Here is a 17,207-nt window from a genome sequence, read left to right as displayed (position 1 = left end):
AATACTGACAACTGAGCCTCCGTTTGTTTTGATGCAATATATTTTCTTGAAGAATAATTTTCCAAATTCTTCAGGGCATAAAGAAAATCGCAAATATTTTTTAGGGTAAAATGCCTTCTTATTCCTTAAATTATAGTCATATTAATACTTTTATTTTTTTTTAATCAATAAATAATTTTAACGTGCTTAAATTATTGATCCATTAAATAAATAAATCATTCCGTTCCATTTAAATTAAAATCAATATTAACTATTAATTAAAAATGTAGAGGGAGAAAAAAATTAAAAATGTAGAGGGAGAAAAAAGAGTGTAACAAAATCATCGGTCTGTCTTATTTTCCTTCTTCCCTTTCAATTGTCACGTCGTCACTATCAGAGCAATTCATTTTTATCTCTGTATCAATCTCTGTACCATTAAAACCCACTAAACTGCTCTTTTTTTTATTATTTAATGGTGATATTGATCTACTGAATGTTAGGGTTTGTTTAATCTTTTCCTTTGCTTCTCCGTTGATTTCTTTGATTTGGTGTTTCATTTGTTGTGATATTAAGGCACGTGAGAGCTTTTGAATAATTGATTTCAAGCTCAAATTAGGGATTTGGCATATAGATCTACCGCAGGAGACTTTTTATAAATTATGATTATTTTTTGATTTTTCACATAAATGATTTACATTTTGGTCTTAATTTTCCTACGCCATTGAAAGTTTCAAATTTGTTTTCACACTAATTTTGCCAAAAAATTTATAGAAAAATTATGAAATTTTCTCGAGAAAATTATTGCATTTATAACTTTTATCAAGAGTTTTTAGTTTTTACTCTGCTTTTCTAGATTTTGTAGGAAAATAAACAGGTTCTCTCAGAGATTCACTCATGAACATATCCAACTCAATTCCAAAAAATATTTGTTCTCCTTAGAATGCAAAAAAGCCTCATCAAATGAAGATTGTGGTATTGAAAGCTTGAAATCTCACGATAAAGAAGTAAATACATTATCGAGATCCAAACAAGCCTTATTAAATCAATCATAAGGAAAGCAAAGCTAAGTTCATTTCTCTCTCAAAGTTTCTCCTTGATTCTAAGAACTTTTTTACAATGGATCTCCAAAGCTTCTCCATCTTTGCTGCTCATTTGATTCTTTGGTAGGAGATGAAGATGAAAGAAGACAAGTGGTGTTGATGGGTATCCAAGAGAGAGAGAGGGGTAACTTAGGGATTTTTCTTTTTTAATGGTGATTTTAACTTAAATTGGATGGAATGACTCGTTTATTGTACTGGCCAATAATTTATAAATGTCAAAGTTATTTGTTGATTATATAAATATGAAAGTGTTAATGTCAAATAAAAAATTACTAGAAATAGGAACAATGTTTAGTTGAGGTCTTGTGTATTTTTAGTTTTTATTATATTTACTTTACTCGAGGCATAAATATTATTTAGTTTTTGACTTTTTTTTTCATCTTCTTGCAACTCATGTCTGCTCTGTCTGAACCGAAGGAGTGGGGTCCTCTCCCTCCTTCTTTCATTATAGATCATTTGTTTGATGATTTAAGTTTAAGAATGTTGCAGTCTTAACCTTCAAAAAAAAATTTTGTTACTTTTTTACTAAAATTATGTTTAAACATTTAAAAATTTTAAATGAACAAGTTTAAGGTTTGGTTTATAAAATATCTGAATTAAGTTTAATGGTCCAAAAGGTTTAATTTAAAGTCCATTGTTAAAGATTGATTATTAAATTTATTTGATTTAAGTATGGTTAAATCATTCTTTATGTTTTTTTTTTTGAATAAAAATCATTATTTGTATTAAGATTATATATCCTGCTAAGATTATGATGAGAGCTTCTAATAGTTTCATATATACATATATAGATTATGCCATCTCTCTATTCTACGCTATTAAGATATATAAAATTTTTCATCTAATGGAAGTTTGTAGACATAGTGAGAATGTACCTAGCCATTACGTAGACAATTGTGCATGGTTGTCCTTATTTCTTTCCATTTAGTTTTTGGGATTAAGATTGCACCACCAACATGTAAGTTATTATTATTTTCTGTGATTTTAATTATATATATATGAGTACATTAGACATTAAAGTCTAACGTATTTATCTCCTCAGAGATTTTTTTTTTCCTCTAAAATTGTTTTTTATTTGTTTTGGTCACGATATTAAAAAATTTCTCCTTGCATTGAAGATTTTGGTTAATAACAAAAATTTTAGTATCCATTAATAATCAAAACTAATTCGTGAAATCAATTTGATTATGTTCGGTTATTAGTTGATTAAGTCAAAAAGAAAAGTTTGGTTGATTTACCTCAGTTAAAATTATTATTCAAATTAGTTGAATTGGCGGAATCCCAACCTCCTACCCCTTATTCTTTTCATGATTCCGTTCGTAATCCACGGTTAATCACATTCTCCGTTTATGCACATACTCTTTTCTCTATGTACTGTTTTGGTAGTTTTGTACATCATTAGATTATGCCCCACTACCTTGACTTTCTCAATTGAACTTTCTTCACCCCTTATCTCTTTCTTAAATTAATTAATTAATATAAATTAATCTATTAATTAAACACATAAAATTTATAATTTAAATTTAAATGGGCTATAATAATTAATTCCCATAAAACAATTTAAATTCAAGTCATTTCCTTAAAATATAAAGACTAACCCGTTGTTTGGAAAGCAAAGGAAGAAAAATATAAGAGGAAAGAAAAGTAATAGAGAAAAATAATAAAGAATTGTCAATTTTCATTCCATAATTATTTTCCGCACTTGTGTTTTGATATAACGAAGCAAAAGAAAATAAATTTATTTTCTTTTGTTTGAAAAGGGAAAAATTTTAGAGGAAAATAAATATTATTATTGAAAATTAAAAATTATATCCTTATTTAAATTATGTGGTATTTAAGAAAGGGTTAAGTTTATTAATTAATTTGGGATATTTAGGTAATTTAATAAAAATGAGTGAAACTTTTACTTTTTTCCATTATTTTCTTTTTAAATTGCAGATATTCAAAACATGTGGGCCTATGTGAAAAATAAATGAAGTATTACTTCTTCTAATATTTTCCTCCTCTTTCCAAACTAGGGAAAATATTTTTTTCCATATATATTTTCCATTGTTATTTTAATTCCTTTAAAAAAAATACACTCATCCAAAAAAAGGCAAGTCCAAACTCACAAAATGAATTAAATAATTATCTTCCATATTAAGTTGCTTATTGAATCATCCTTAATAAATTAGTCAATGTTGAAAAACTAAACCAGTTGTGATTTGAAAAAGTTGGAATATATAATTCCAAAGCAACTCTCTACACACTCCCAAAAAAAAAAAAGGAATTTTTGCACTTTTCCGCAGTTGATTATTTCCCAAAGTCCCATCTCATTTATCTCTTACTCTGGTTAATATCAACAAACAAAAATTATTAACTGTTAAAACGTTGACTGTGGTGTTAAGCGATTTCAATTTCTATAAGAATATTTCTAATGCTAAGAGCATTTCCAATATTAATATGGATTGTGACTGATGTGTGATATGGAATAGAAAGTATAAATGATTATGTGACTGAATGTCTATTTATAGATATTGAATTTTAAAAATCTCTCTCCAATGCACTAGTTTTGAATCATCTTCTATTCTCTTTTTCTTTTATTTTCTGGGCCTACAATTTAATATACTACCAATCACTAAATAACAATAAATGCTCATATTGTCAAAGAATGTCTATTTATTTTTTTGATATTTCAACTCGACATCCTAAATTAGTGTTGGAAAGTATTTTTATTTTTCTGATGTGGCAATTAAATAAGAGCAGTCCACGTTTGTATTGGAAATGCTCTAATATGGATTGCTCTTATTTAATTACTACATCAAAAAAAAGGGAAAGATATTTTAAAAATTGCTCTCCAATGGTGATGTCTAATTTGCTATATCAAGCTGATGTGTAAAAAAAGTAAAATAAACATTATCAATCACACTTCTAGTTTTGCAGGGTCTCTTAAACAATATACATTTTTTGTTATATAGTAATCGGTTAAATTGTGGACTCATAAAATAAAAGAAAAAAAAAATGATGCAAGAGGATATGAAAGTAGTGAATTAGTATTGGAGAGTTTTTTTCAAAAATTATTTTCTATTTTTCTGACGTGACAATTAAATAAGAGCAATTCACATTTGCATTAGAGATACTCTGATATGGATTGCTACATCAGAAAAATGGAAAAATATTTTAAAATTGCTCTCCAATGGTGATGTTTATTTGCTATGTCAAGCTGACGTGTAAAAAAAATAAAATAGACATTCATCGCACTTTTTATTTTTAAAAGGTCTTTTAGACAATGTACATTTATTGTTATATAGTGATTGTTAAATTGTGGACTCAGACAATAAAAGAAAAAAAAAAGATGATGTAAGAGGATCTGAAAGCAGTACATTAAAAAGATGTTTTTAAAATTTAACGTCCATAGATAAACATTCAGCCAAATTACCATTCTTAGGTTATATACCATATGACATATTGACCATAATCCACATTATCATTAGAGATGCTCCAAATGCGAGAATAAAAGTTCGATCTTCGAGAAGCGAACTTTGCTGAGAGAGCCAAGAACCATTACGCTTCATGATTCGAAAAAAATTAAACCTTCGGATTATATAACAAAAAAAAACACTAAAATCATTAAACTAAAAATCACCAAACCCACAAAATCACCTCTCTCTCCGTTTTTCTAAAAATAATTTCAAATAATTTAATTAATTTAATTTTATAGATTTAAGTATTTCATAAAATAATTTTACAAATTAAAATATTTAATAAATCTAATTTTATAAGTGTAATCGAGGGTGTCATCAACATTAAAACTCTCAAAATTGAGAGGAGGATATATAGCACCGTTTCAAAACTAATCCTTCCTATAAGAACCCAACCGTCGCAGTCATCTGGCGGTTGAAACATTTACTTGCTTCCTCAACCTATTTGTCGAGAGGAACAAAAGGACTGAAAACCCGTTTGGAGGGTGAGAAAACTCGAAATAGGCAAAGATGTCGGGCATGGGAGACGGGTACGTGGGCACGGCCCAAGACGCCGTGAGGATACGGCGGCTAGAGAAGCAACGAGAAGCTGAGCGTCGAAAGATCCAAGAGCTCAAGACCAAGTCCGCCTCCGGCAAGGGCCAGCCTGGCCTCCTTCAATTCGGGTCAAGTACTTCCGAGGTCCGAATTCAAAATTTGTCAAATTAATTATAGGGATTACCAAAACTTTCATGTTTTTGCTATTATTGTTACTTCTGCTTGTGTTTTAGGGTTCTAGCTATTAGAATGTGATCGTTAGCTCATTTTCTCAAGAAACAAATTAATTTATTGGTTTAAGAATTAAAAGCGAGAAACCTTTTTTTTTTATTATTTTTTTAGGTGAGCAGTTGGGAAGTGCATAATAAATTATTATTCATATTGGAGTTTGTTCTCTGATTGCGCTTTTGCTCTTTGTTTTTTCATATGGTATAACAGATTCTCGAGACTGCGTTTAAGAAGGAAACTGTGGGTTTGGTAACAAGAGAGCAATATGTTGAGAAGGTAAGAGGTTTTCATTATTTTTTAACTAATTTTCTGATTTCTGTTTGTTTCATAGTAATTATAAAGTTCTTATCCAAATTTGTTATGTATGCTAGAGGGTCAATATTCAGAACAAAATTGAAGAAGAAGAAAAGGAGAAGCTTCAGAAGCTTCGACAAGAGTGAGTTTAGTTTTAATTCCGTCCCTTCTTTTCCCTTTGTTAGCATAATCATCTCTACTTAAATTATGTGTTGGGATTTGTTCTGTATTGCAGGGAGGAGGAGCTCCAGTTAGAAAAGCGAAAAAAGAGAAAGATTAAGGGGAATTCTCGGTTATCCTTTGCTGATGATATGGAGAATGAAAGTGGAGAAGAGGACAGCAAAGAAAGTAAGACATTTTCTAATACAAATTGAAATCCTCTTGGATATATTGAACTTCATTTGATTTGCTGGGTTGTTATTCTCTTCTCTTATTTGCTTGTGCTTTGTGTTTGGATTCTACTATTATATATATATATATATATTATTCTTTGGACAGCACTCCTCTGCTTGCTTAATACTCGAATCATATGCTTTAATAACAAGCCAATGCCTCATGTTGTGCTGCATCTCTATTTTATAGTTACTAGCAAGCCGTTTCATTTTGATGTTTGTTTGATTGTAATGTTAACTTGGTTAGGTGTCTGCCTTTGGCATGGGTCATGATCAATTTAGATTAGAGGTTCTGGTTCTACAGATGTACTGATTGATGTATGTTAAAAATTTCATTTTGAAGCTCATTTCCCAATTAGTTTTTGGTGCAGTCATGTCATTGACTCTCCAACATTCTCCTTAGAAATTAGAATTTTCAATTGGCTTCTGTGGGAGCTTATGTTACGCCCGACTCTAATCACCAGAGGAATTGTCCGCTTTGGATCAAGCCAAATCGCCCATACAAGATGTCAAGACCCGCACGGTTTTGTCCCGCAGGTGAAATAGGAAACTTCCCAGGAGGTCACCCATCCTGAGATTTCTGTTAAGCGAGCACGCTTAACCCTGGAGTTCTTCCAACTCTCTAGCCACTCCGCCAACAGGCGCCTCTGATGATTAGTTTCTCCCATTTCGATATATGATTTGATTCATTCCTGTGTCCCGCATTCCACTACCCTAGCTAGCCTACCATCCTAGAAGCTAGCCAGGAGCTTCGCTCTACCCGCCCTCTTAGGATCGCTTTGCCGGGCCGGGATGTCACAGCTTATGCCCTTTATCTTGTGTATAAAGGGTGGCCTGTGGATTATCTTTTGGTTGATATAGGTTTGTTGGCAATATGTACTTCTGGCTTTCAAAGTGCTCTATGGTTTTATGTGCTGTTGCAAGAATGAAATTTGGAATTATAGAAAAGTTATTCTTCTATCTGTGTATGGAAGTTTTTGTTAGTCTCGCTGTTGCAAAATTCAGTAGTAAAAATTTTTAAGTTGTAATGAGCTTTGTTTGGTTCTTATTGTAACCAGCTCCTTTTTAGCATGAGAAACTGTACTGAATTTTCCCCTGTGCAGAAAGTTTTGAATCGAAGGGGTTGGTGCGAGGAAAGTTTGGCAAAGACCCCACAGTGGAAACGAGCTTCTTGCCTGACAGGTGGGGTGTCTCTCTTTCTCTATCTATCTATCTCTAGTTGATGCATGTGGATCTGCATGGACTTGGAACTAACATATGATCTTAGGGGTGGTGAGGATGCTGTTTCAGTGAGCGAGAGGCAGAGGAGCAAGCTGAGCGTGAAAGGTTGCGGAAACAGTGGCTTCATGAACAGGAACAGATACGAAGTAATTATTTGTTTTTGCCTTTCCATATTTATATACGCATGCATGGAAAAACATTTAGTCCTGAATCAAGCCCTTTAAATGTTTCAGATGAGCCTCTTGAAATTACTTACAGCTACTGGGATGGAGCAGGCCACAGGAGAGTAATCCAGGTTAGTTAGATTGATATAACTATATTTTATTCATCTGCTTTCAAATTTCAATTTTCTCCTTGTCCATCCTATTAATTTCAGTGTTTTGGTCTTTTTTGTGGCTGGTGTAATTTAGGCGCGGAAAGGTGATTCCATTGGAGAGTTTCTTCGGGCTGTTCAACAGCAACTTGCTCCAGAGTTTAGAGAAATTAGAACAACTTCTGTGGAGAATTTACTTTATGTGAAAGAAGATCTCATCATTCCCCATGTGAGTTGGCTTTGACATCTGAGTTTTCAATACAGTTTGACTAGCTATCATGTGTTCTGGGCCACATACTAACTAATAGTTCATTAATAATTAATGATTGTGGAATTTCAGCAGCACAGCTTCTATGAGCTTATTGTTAACAAGGCTAGGGGAAAAAGTGGACCGGTAATTTTTTATTCCTTTAACATCTCTCCTCTCCCTTTCTCTCAGTGCATTTTTTACTGTATTGGTTGTAATTAATTATGTTCACCTTATGTATTGATCATATTCATAAAGATAAATGAAAAATTTTAACCTTGTATGATTTTCTGGACTATCTAATTATCGATGGTGTTCTTGTTTCCTGCTTAATTTTTCTTTTTGTGCTCACATAAACAGAACAATTGAAAACCTAACACCTTTTTTTGTTTTGGAAATTCATGCCTTTAATGAGAAGGGAAAAATTAGTAGTTTCTCATTAACAAAGGAGGGTAGGTGCAAATAGGGTGAGTTTTTCAGTGAATGACAAAGAAAAGAGGGAAATGAAGCTTTGGCATGCAAGTTTTGATTGATCGAGATACTTTATTATTTAGTGGATAGGTTACTTAGATTCTGGATCTTGTCTCTAATGCATATTCAAAACAGTATTTAATTGCATATGATTGGAAATGACTTCACTGAAATCTGATATGGTTTCTGGATGAATTATGATGTTAATTTTCCTAATATTTTTTTATTTCTTGAAATATGAATGATTTTTCCTTTTCTTTTCCTTGATCTCTCAGCTTTTTCACTTTGATGTGCATGAGGATGTGCGGACTATAGCTGATGCAACAATAGAGAAAGATGAGGTATTGTTCATTCATTCTACAATTTTCCTAACTGTCAGCATTTAATTGAGGGGTTGTCCTATTATGTTATGCAAATATCCAACTTTGCCCGTTCTTTTTTAACAGTCTCATGCTGGTAAAGTTGTTGAGAGGCACTGGTATGAGAAGAACAAACACATTTTCCCAGCTTCAAGATGGGAGGTGCGCTCTCTTGTTGTCCCCCCTCTCTCTCCCCTCACTTTGTACACAGACATGTATTTTACTTGCATGACATGTTCTGCAATGTCATATCAAATATACTTTTTATTTCTCAAAATATAAATCTAGCATTCAATATGACAAACTGAATGATCCTGTCTGGTGTGTATAGCTTGCCTAGCATTCTACGCATTAAATATGCAGAGGCAAGTGTTATATTTCTTGAAATTAATTCTTTTCTTTTTCACTGTGATAGATATATGATCCGTCAAAGAAGTGGGAGCGATACACCATCCACGGAGATTGAGCTGGTAGGATGCTAGGTTTCCATTTTTCAAGTATTTCGTTCATCAAGACCTGGGAGGTTTGTCTCATCAAACTGCATGGGAACAAATTTGAAGTTGTACTTGTGTTTTTCATTACAGTTTTTTCAAAAAACATCACGAGTTATTTAGTCAGTTGGTTGAAGGATTTATATTTTATAATGGTTAGTCATGACGCATGGATCTTCTAATCAGGCTTCTGTTCTTGAATAAAAAATATACAGTGCAATACTTCTCTCCCTGCTCTGCAGAAATAAGCATCATTATCGTAAACATGCTTTCTTTATCATGGCAACAGTTTACAAGTGATTATTGGAGTAAATTTATGCTGTATGATTTAATAATTTTCAAAGAAAGTCTGGTGGGTATTGTCTGCAATTTTTTTGGAATCGCAGTTGAGCTCCGGCCGGCTCTACATTTAAGGCTGTGCGGTTCCAGTTTTAGTTCGGCTCCTGAGTAGAATTGAAGCTAGATATAGGTAGGTTCTTTTCAAATCTTTTCAAGTTTTAGAATTAGAACTTAGAACCAAATGATTTAGAAACTGGAATAAAAAGCCGAATAAAATTATAGTACATGATATATATATATATATATATATATATAAATATTTGCACGATGTATTCAGTCTCGTATCAGTGGCAAAGGCAAAGAAGCTGATCCAGAGAAGTTCGCGTTGCGGAGGGTTGAATCCATGACTTAGGCCGTAGTACAACAGTAATGTTAAATAGCATATTAATAATTTCCTTTTATTTTAAATAGAAAAACTTTAAAAATAAAGAAATTCAGACACTAATAATATTATGACGAATGTTGCATATTGTTATCAAGTATGCCTACAATTTTTCTCGTGTTGTCTACATCTTTATAATGTTAAAGCATGATTTCATATATAACAATTTTAAATTACAAGCTGTTTCTAATTCTCTATTTAAATAATATCCTATAAGTGAATAATGTTATTTTTAAACTAGTTTTCAATGATATTTGAATCACCCAAAAATACTATCTATAGCTTTAAGTTATAATCAAAAGAGTGGATAAATTAATATCATCTTTCAGTTCTAGGGTTTTGCTCTGATTTTGAATCAATTGTATATTGATTCGAACTGTAACTTTTGCGACTGCTTTCCAACAATTTAAAGGTGTAAAAAACACAAGTTTATAATAGTTTTATTAATTAACTATTATATTTACATTAATTTCAATGTAAAATTATATTTTAACAATATAAACGTCTAGACGATATGCAATATAAAAAGAAAATTATACTCAACATTTAATATTATTAAAAAAAATAATAAATGAGTATAAACAATAACAGAAAATGAGCAAGGATCACGTACAAATGTTAATTGAACTAATCAAGTATAAAAAGAAAATTGTTCAACCGTAGTACAAACTAGGGTTGTGCATGATTACTGGGGTTTCGAATCAAACCAAAAAATTGCACCGAACCAAATCAAAATTGAAAATGAACCGAGATAATAATAGCCGAATCACACCAAATCGAATGCAATTTATCATTTTTGTTATGGGTCTAATTCTTATAAAAAAATCGTACTAGAACTGCACTGGAATAGTACCAAAATTAAATTGAATTGAAGCGAACCAAAAAATTGATTTATACATATAACTTTTGTTTAATATTTCATTATATTATGTTATTTGTAGTATACATGAAATTTTATTCTTCGAAAATAAAATTATTAGTTGGTATTATTTGATTAATAATATAAATAGAGTATAAATTAAAATTATGGATCCATCACATAAAAATTAATATCTGAGATTTCCACCAATCAAGTGTAGTCATATTGGTCTTCCTACCTCTCGTAGCAGATGTAAAGTTAGTAAAAATATATGAGATTTCTTTTTGATCATTACTTTTTAATGTATTTCGAAGTGTGTTATGATTTATTTTAATTAATATATATTGTAATTTTTATTTTGATATTAAAATATTTTTATATAAAAAAAACCTTATAATATGTTTTGAAAATATAATAATTTTCAATGGAAAATTGGAGCCGAATCAAATCAAAACTAGAACCAAAAAGTTAAAACTGAAAAATTGATGAATCGTATTGAAAATTCAGTTCAATTCGATTGTGGTTCTTTATCTAATTCCTAAATGAAAGAACTAAATTTTTGATTTGATTTCAGTTTTTCTTAAAAATTGTACGGAATCGAATCAGACTTATACAATCTAAGTAGTAACAAGCTACTATTCAAAATAAAAAGTACTAATAAGAAATTACATTTTAACTTATAATTAGGATAAACTAATTTAAAATTTAATGTAAGATAAGAAACAATTATTGAAATTGTAATTTACCTATATATCAGAAGCTTTCTTATTCTCAAAACAAAAAAAAAAAATCTTTTATTTTCCCTCAAAAAAGCTCTTTTATGACTAGAGACTATAAAAAGGGGGAATTGTGAACGACAGCGTTTAACCTTGTTTCCGACCTTTTTTGTAGTTTTCTTCAACTATTTGTGCCGTACCAGGCAATTGCAAATTTGCGTTCCTCCATTTCCAAGCACACCAAATAATTAGACCCATATAAATTACAATTATCTCACTTCTGACTCGAGAACCAAAGTTTGGTTTTTGTACTTAGCAGTCGCTTTGATCTTTATCATCACAACCACCTGCCAAGCTTTTGCCCTACACACGGCGATAATGAAGAATCTTAGTGTTTTCTTCTTCGCTCTCCTCCTCCTCGCTTCCCCTCTCCTTCAAGGTTTTTCCTTCTCACTTTTAGATCTGGATCTGTAAACGCACCTTTTAGATTGATAAATGGATACGTTTTTTACGTTTTTGATCGAATCGATCTATTGAAATGAGATCTGGTTTTATTTAAGATTTATGAAGTTTCGGCTTTGAACTGTTCATCTCTGAGTTGGTTGTTCCTTGCCGAGAATTGAAGTGTTCGAACAAGTGTTATTAGTTTTCTAGGTTCTGATTAGCTTTTCCTGACGATGCTTTTTGGTTTCTTCATGAAAGCGAATTTGCCCTTTATTTGGAAAGGGGCAGAACAGTATTAGGGGTTCTGTAAGCAGTTCTTATTTTTGTCTTTTGAAGCGACACTTGAGTGTTATTTCTTTTACTTTTCGCGAAGGAAATAATTATGTTAGTGGAATGAATTAGTATTGATTAAACAAGTTTTGAGTAATGCATGCTATATGTTGTGGTGCAATATATGCTTTTAATGTTCAATTTGCATCGGGTAGAGTTGGGTTTGTGTTGCTTTGGGTTCTAGTCCTCTGACCTTTTATAATGGATACTTCAAATATTTTCGTGAAATTTTGAGATTTCTGTGCAACTTCATCTGAATTGATGGTTCTTTAATGTTGCAGTCGCTAGGTGTCAGTCAGATTCTGATGTGGAAGTCACAGACGCTGCTGAAGAAGTCAGTGATCTTGGGATTGTTGGTGAGGATGCTCAGGATTTTGGTGATGGGACTTTTAGCCCGGCTCCTGGAGTAGAGACTGTTTGTGTTTTCCCCAAAAACAGTGCCCGTGGTAGGAATTCTATCAAATTGCTCGTTGATATTTTCTCTTTTTTGAGAACAAAAATTCTGGAAAATGGGTATGTACATCTGTTTAATTTTGACATCTTTGATCTGTTGCAGTGGTGCCAGCTGGGGAAGAGGCTGAACTACTTGTTGGAATTAAGAATGATGGTATGTTGATCTATCTACTGGATGGCCTTTTGCAATGAGAATATAAATATTAGGTTGTGGTTTCTTTTTTCTACCATTATTCTGTTATTCTAGTTCTTCTTCCGAACAACCATTAAATGATTCTGATGGTTTGTAAATTCATTCTATGTTTATCTGTTAGTATTTTATTGGACATCTGCTCACTTTCTCCATTGGATGGATGCAGGGGAGTCGAGCATAAATATCATTGCAGTTAAGGCCAGTGTTCACCTTCCTTTTGATCATCGTCTGCTGGTTCAGAATCTCACTGCTCAGGTAATTGCAGGTTATGGACGTTTGCAGACATAGTTCAACTGTCTGGATATCAACATCAGTTTCAAACTTGATTTGTTATGGTTAGGTTGTTCTTCTTTTCCAGAGCACTGCCCCCACCCATCACATTGGGGATGGTGATTGGCGCATGACATGTCTCCCTGTCTCTTATATTCAAATTTACATGCACATACACACATAGGAAGCATCAGAATATTATCTGTCTAGTTAGTTTTCTCGAAGGGGTGAATGGTGAAGCAATCACCTCTCCCCTTCCTCACTGCTCAGGTAATTGCTGGTTATGGACGTGGGTTGAATGGTGAAGTAATCACCTCACCTAATCCATCACTGCTCAGTTAATTGCTGAGTTATGGACGTTTGCAAACATAGTTCAACTATCTGGATACGAATATCAGTTTCAAATTTGATTTGTCATATGGCTAGGTTGTTTGTAGGTTGTTTTCCTTTTCCAGGGCCCACTGGCCCCACCCATCACATTGGGAATTGTGATCGGGTAGGGTATGTCACCTCTCTCCTTCTCTTACATACACATTCACATGCACTTGTGCACATAGAAAGCTTCAGAAAACTAGCTGTCTAGGTAGATTTCTATGAGAGGGTGAATACTGAAGCAATCTCTGATTTCTGCAGAAAAATCCTAGACTATAACTGAGGCCTCTAGACCTAGGCAGTTTCTAAGATATAACTGAAACCGAACTGCTTTTAGGCTGGTTTTGGTTTTGAACCGAAATTAGATAATTCATTTCAACCTTTTTAAAATTCTTTTTTAGATTGTAGATTGCATAAATAATAATAATAATAAATATTACTATTGAAAAAAGTAAACAAATTTAATAAAAACTCTTAAAGTTATTTTGAAAAATTATAATTAAACAAAAAAAAAGAAATTGGAAGTTTCTTTAAGAACCTGTTTTTACGGTTTATGTTACGATTTGGAACCAAGAACTGTTGATCACAGTTTAGTGACTGGTTCGGTTTCGATTTGAAACTGAACCGTGGTACTGCCGATCTAGAAAAGAGCAAAGTTAAGACCAGATCCAATTCAATAACTAACGATGACGTGGGGTATTGAACTGTTGGTTAGTGAGTTGAATCTACTTCCCCCAATGAGAATGTGGAGGCAACTAAGAAATTTGTAAAAATGGCGAGTGGTTATCCCTATATATAACCTGATCCTAAATTTTATCATTGCTATCTTTTTATTTCCTTTCCAAGCATAATTTTTCTTGCTCTGTTTCAGAATGCTTTTAAATTTGCAAGTATTTATGCTTTCTCCATACTTTGTTTTGGGTGATCATTAATTGCTCATTGCCATCTGGAGCCAGATAAATATCTATATTGTTCTTTGCCATGACGGTTGTTGAAGTAAATGATAATGGAATATCCATAGAATGAATTCTTTTAGAATAACTCTTAGGAACTTCCTATTTATTTTAAAAAAGATGCATAATTAGTATGGGAGTTAGTTTTGCATTCAGAAGATGCATGGCCCATGAATAAAGATAATGATGTGGCATGCAAGTGTGGTTTAGTTATCACCTTTGTCTAGTTGCAGGCATATGATTGTTATAGTCTGATTATATCTGCTAGCATGAAGGTTAAATGGATTTAAATAACATAGCCAGATATATGGGTAGTTCAATATTTTGTGGAGATGGGAACAAATCAATTTGGATGTGCTTGCCTTTCAGCAGCTAATTCAGAATGATTTTCCTGTGGGTTTTATTTCATGAAATAAAGCTGTGGGGTTCAATATGGCTTTTTGAACTAATATACATTAGTCTTCAAGAGGTTATGATTGCTCAATTGAGGTTGTCAACATCATAGGCTTGATATGTTGGGTCCTATTTTAGCAATTCTTACCTACTCCAGTCTATCTTGTGCTAATAATTTGGGCTTGTTCTTAATGATGATTACTTTGGAAAGACTGCTTTTAATGCTGTTAAGGGATGCCATGTGCCACTGTTTTGCAAAATGTTATTATGGGCTAGTTGCTGCAATTTACAATCTTGTCTTGGAATCATGTATGTTATGGAATGTGATATTTCTCTGCTGGCAGTGGTTTTCTATTGCATATCCATACTTTCCTGAATGATTAGGATTAAAAATTGCCTTCTATCATTTCTGGGGTTATTCATAGTTCCTATTTTGTTGTTAATTGTTTGTCTGCAGGCCTTCAACAATGCAACTGTTCCTCCCTCAACACAGGCGACTTTCCCATACGTTTTTGCTGTCAGCAAGTACTTGCAGGTGTATATAGTACCTTGAGATTTGTATGGCTTGTTATTATCGATATTTTTACGTCGCTTAAATATTTCTTCTAATATGCTTCAATTTTTTGCAGCCTGGCAACTTTGATCTTGTAGGATCCATTATTTATGAGATAGACCAGCAAGGATATCAAAGCACCTTCTACAATGGTACTATTGAAGTTGTTGAGTCTGGTGGCTTCCTCAGCATCGAGTCAGTTTTTCTGGTTACCCTTGGAATTGCCCTTCTTGTACTCTTTGGTTTGTGGATTCATGGTCAAGTACAAAACCTTTCCAAGGTACTTTCCTGCTCTGATGCTATTTTGCAGTTCTATCTTCTGTGATTTTATCTGTCAATGATTTAGGCTGGCAATTTGATGAGAAGGGGCAATATATAATGGGAAGGATAAATGAAAACTTAGTAAAAGATGCTTATAGTTTTATCATTCAAAGAATCCTTTCGTTTTGTCTTTGGCCTTTTATAATTTTGTTGATTATGAAGGCTAGGCATGCAGCTCACTAGGACGTTTGGTCATGGTATCTTCATGCTCATGAGTCATAATGTTGCCTATGTTTGCTTAATGGGGAATTTTTCTAACTTGTTACTTCTATTTTGTTAGAAAACAAAGAGGGCTCCAAAGGTGGAAGTTGGAACTGGGACTAGGGATGCCTCAATGGATGAGTGGCTTCAGGTTTGTCAGTTATTTTGATCTAGCATGTCATGTGTTCAACACCATTGCGTGTTTCCAAAAGACCGAAGAAAACTGCTATGTGAATTTCACCCATTCTAATCATAAAAACTTCAAAACAACTGAACAATATTCCAAAAAATTGCTTTTCCAACATCTAAAAGTGGTGCTTTTTTCAGAACCTCAACACATAACATGCACGTTTCCTTTTGCGAAGCACAACCTCTTGCTGTTCCTCCTTTACACATTCTCATTATGTGTTAATCCAAACCTGGTGGCTTCAATGAGGAATTTCATGTTGAATCCAATAATTTGCTGTGAATCTAGAACGAACTGTCATTAATCCATGGGTTCTCTGTGTTTTTAATGATCAGGGAACTGCATACACCCAGTCATTGTCCAGCAAATCTAAGAAGAAGAAGTAGATGGTTTCAAGGCTTTTATTAAGCCTGCACAAGGCACTGCACAGACTTGTAACTCAAGCTAGGCGATTGGATACCCTATGAGAGCCCATAAGTTAAATTAGTTCTTCCAGAGGAATATTTGACTGTTGTAGCATGTGAAAGAAATTTTCTAATTTTGTTTTTTCTTCGAGAATTTTGGAAGTTGAGCCTCTTTCGAGAAGACTAACTCCCATTTGAGGTAGAAAAGATCTAATTTTCTTGAACCTAGTTAATTTCCTTTTGTTGCATGCTTACTATCTCTATATTCTATTCGGTTGCCAGCAATCTGGACGCCCATTGCCAAAGGCATGGTAATTGAGTTGTGCTTGGCCCAGATTATAGCTTTGGTTCTCCATCATAGTAATCAGCAGATACGAATTTTTTTACTTAACTGGAGAATCCATTTCCTAGCTCTTGAAATTCTTGAGATTTGTTCTATTTTTCACTTTTCACCTTTTTAAGAATACGTACGACTCGCAATCGCTAAACTTTTGTCAAGGATATCTTCTTAGGGTCGATTATATAGATAAAAAATTGATCGGCCTCTATTAATTTTATGACATGTTTAGAAAATTTGTTATAGTTTTTAATTTTTGAAGAACATAAAAAAGAAAATAAGAATTTGTGTGACAAATTTATTAGATGTATTACTCATATGCATAGCACTCAAAAGAGAGTTAAAAAAAAAAAAAAAGAGGATAGTTAAATTATAAAATGACAAAATATTATATCATAGTGTGGTTA

The 17,207-nt window shown here is 32.7% G+C and overlaps 2 protein-coding genes across 2 annotated transcripts; both read left to right on the top strand.

Moving 5' to 3' along the window:
* Positions 1-4,898: 4,898 nt before the first annotated feature.
* XCT (XAP5 family protein) lies at positions 4,899-9,357 on the top strand. Its single transcript, XM_012228987.4, has 12 exons — positions 4,899-5,221; positions 5,516-5,581; positions 5,677-5,741; positions 5,835-5,947; positions 7,095-7,173; positions 7,282-7,358; positions 7,446-7,507; positions 7,623-7,754; positions 7,866-7,919; positions 8,519-8,584; positions 8,690-8,764; positions 9,018-9,357. The coding sequence occupies exons 1-12, from the start codon at positions 5,051-5,053 to the stop codon at positions 9,066-9,068; spliced, it is 1,011 nt and encodes a 336-aa protein (XP_012084377.1). The 5' UTR covers positions 4,899-5,050; the 3' UTR covers positions 9,069-9,357.
* Positions 9,358-11,677: 2,320 nt separating this feature from the next.
* Positions 11,678-16,709, top strand: LOC105643780 (Translocon-associated protein (TRAP), alpha subunit). Its single transcript, NM_001308678.1, is given in 10 exon segments — positions 11,678-11,828; positions 12,445-12,609; positions 12,720-12,770; positions 12,976-13,064; positions 15,255-15,300; positions 15,303-15,310; positions 15,312-15,332; positions 15,427-15,630; positions 15,952-16,023; positions 16,395-16,709. Coding segments are annotated over 10 exon segments (768 nt in total). The 5' UTR covers positions 11,678-11,767; the 3' UTR covers positions 16,446-16,709.
* The last annotated feature ends 498 nt before the right edge of the window (positions 16,710-17,207 follow it).

The sequence above is a fragment of the Jatropha curcas genome, chromosome 1 (assembly GCF_041381405.1).
Source record: "Jatropha curcas cultivar XTBG-Jc1 chromosome 1, XTBG_Jcur_1.0, whole genome shotgun sequence".
Classification (NCBI taxonomy): domain Eukaryota; kingdom Viridiplantae; phylum Streptophyta; class Magnoliopsida; order Malpighiales; family Euphorbiaceae; genus Jatropha; species Jatropha curcas.
Note: the sequence above shows the minus strand (reverse complement) of the source record. Positions and strands in the feature narration are given on the sequence as shown.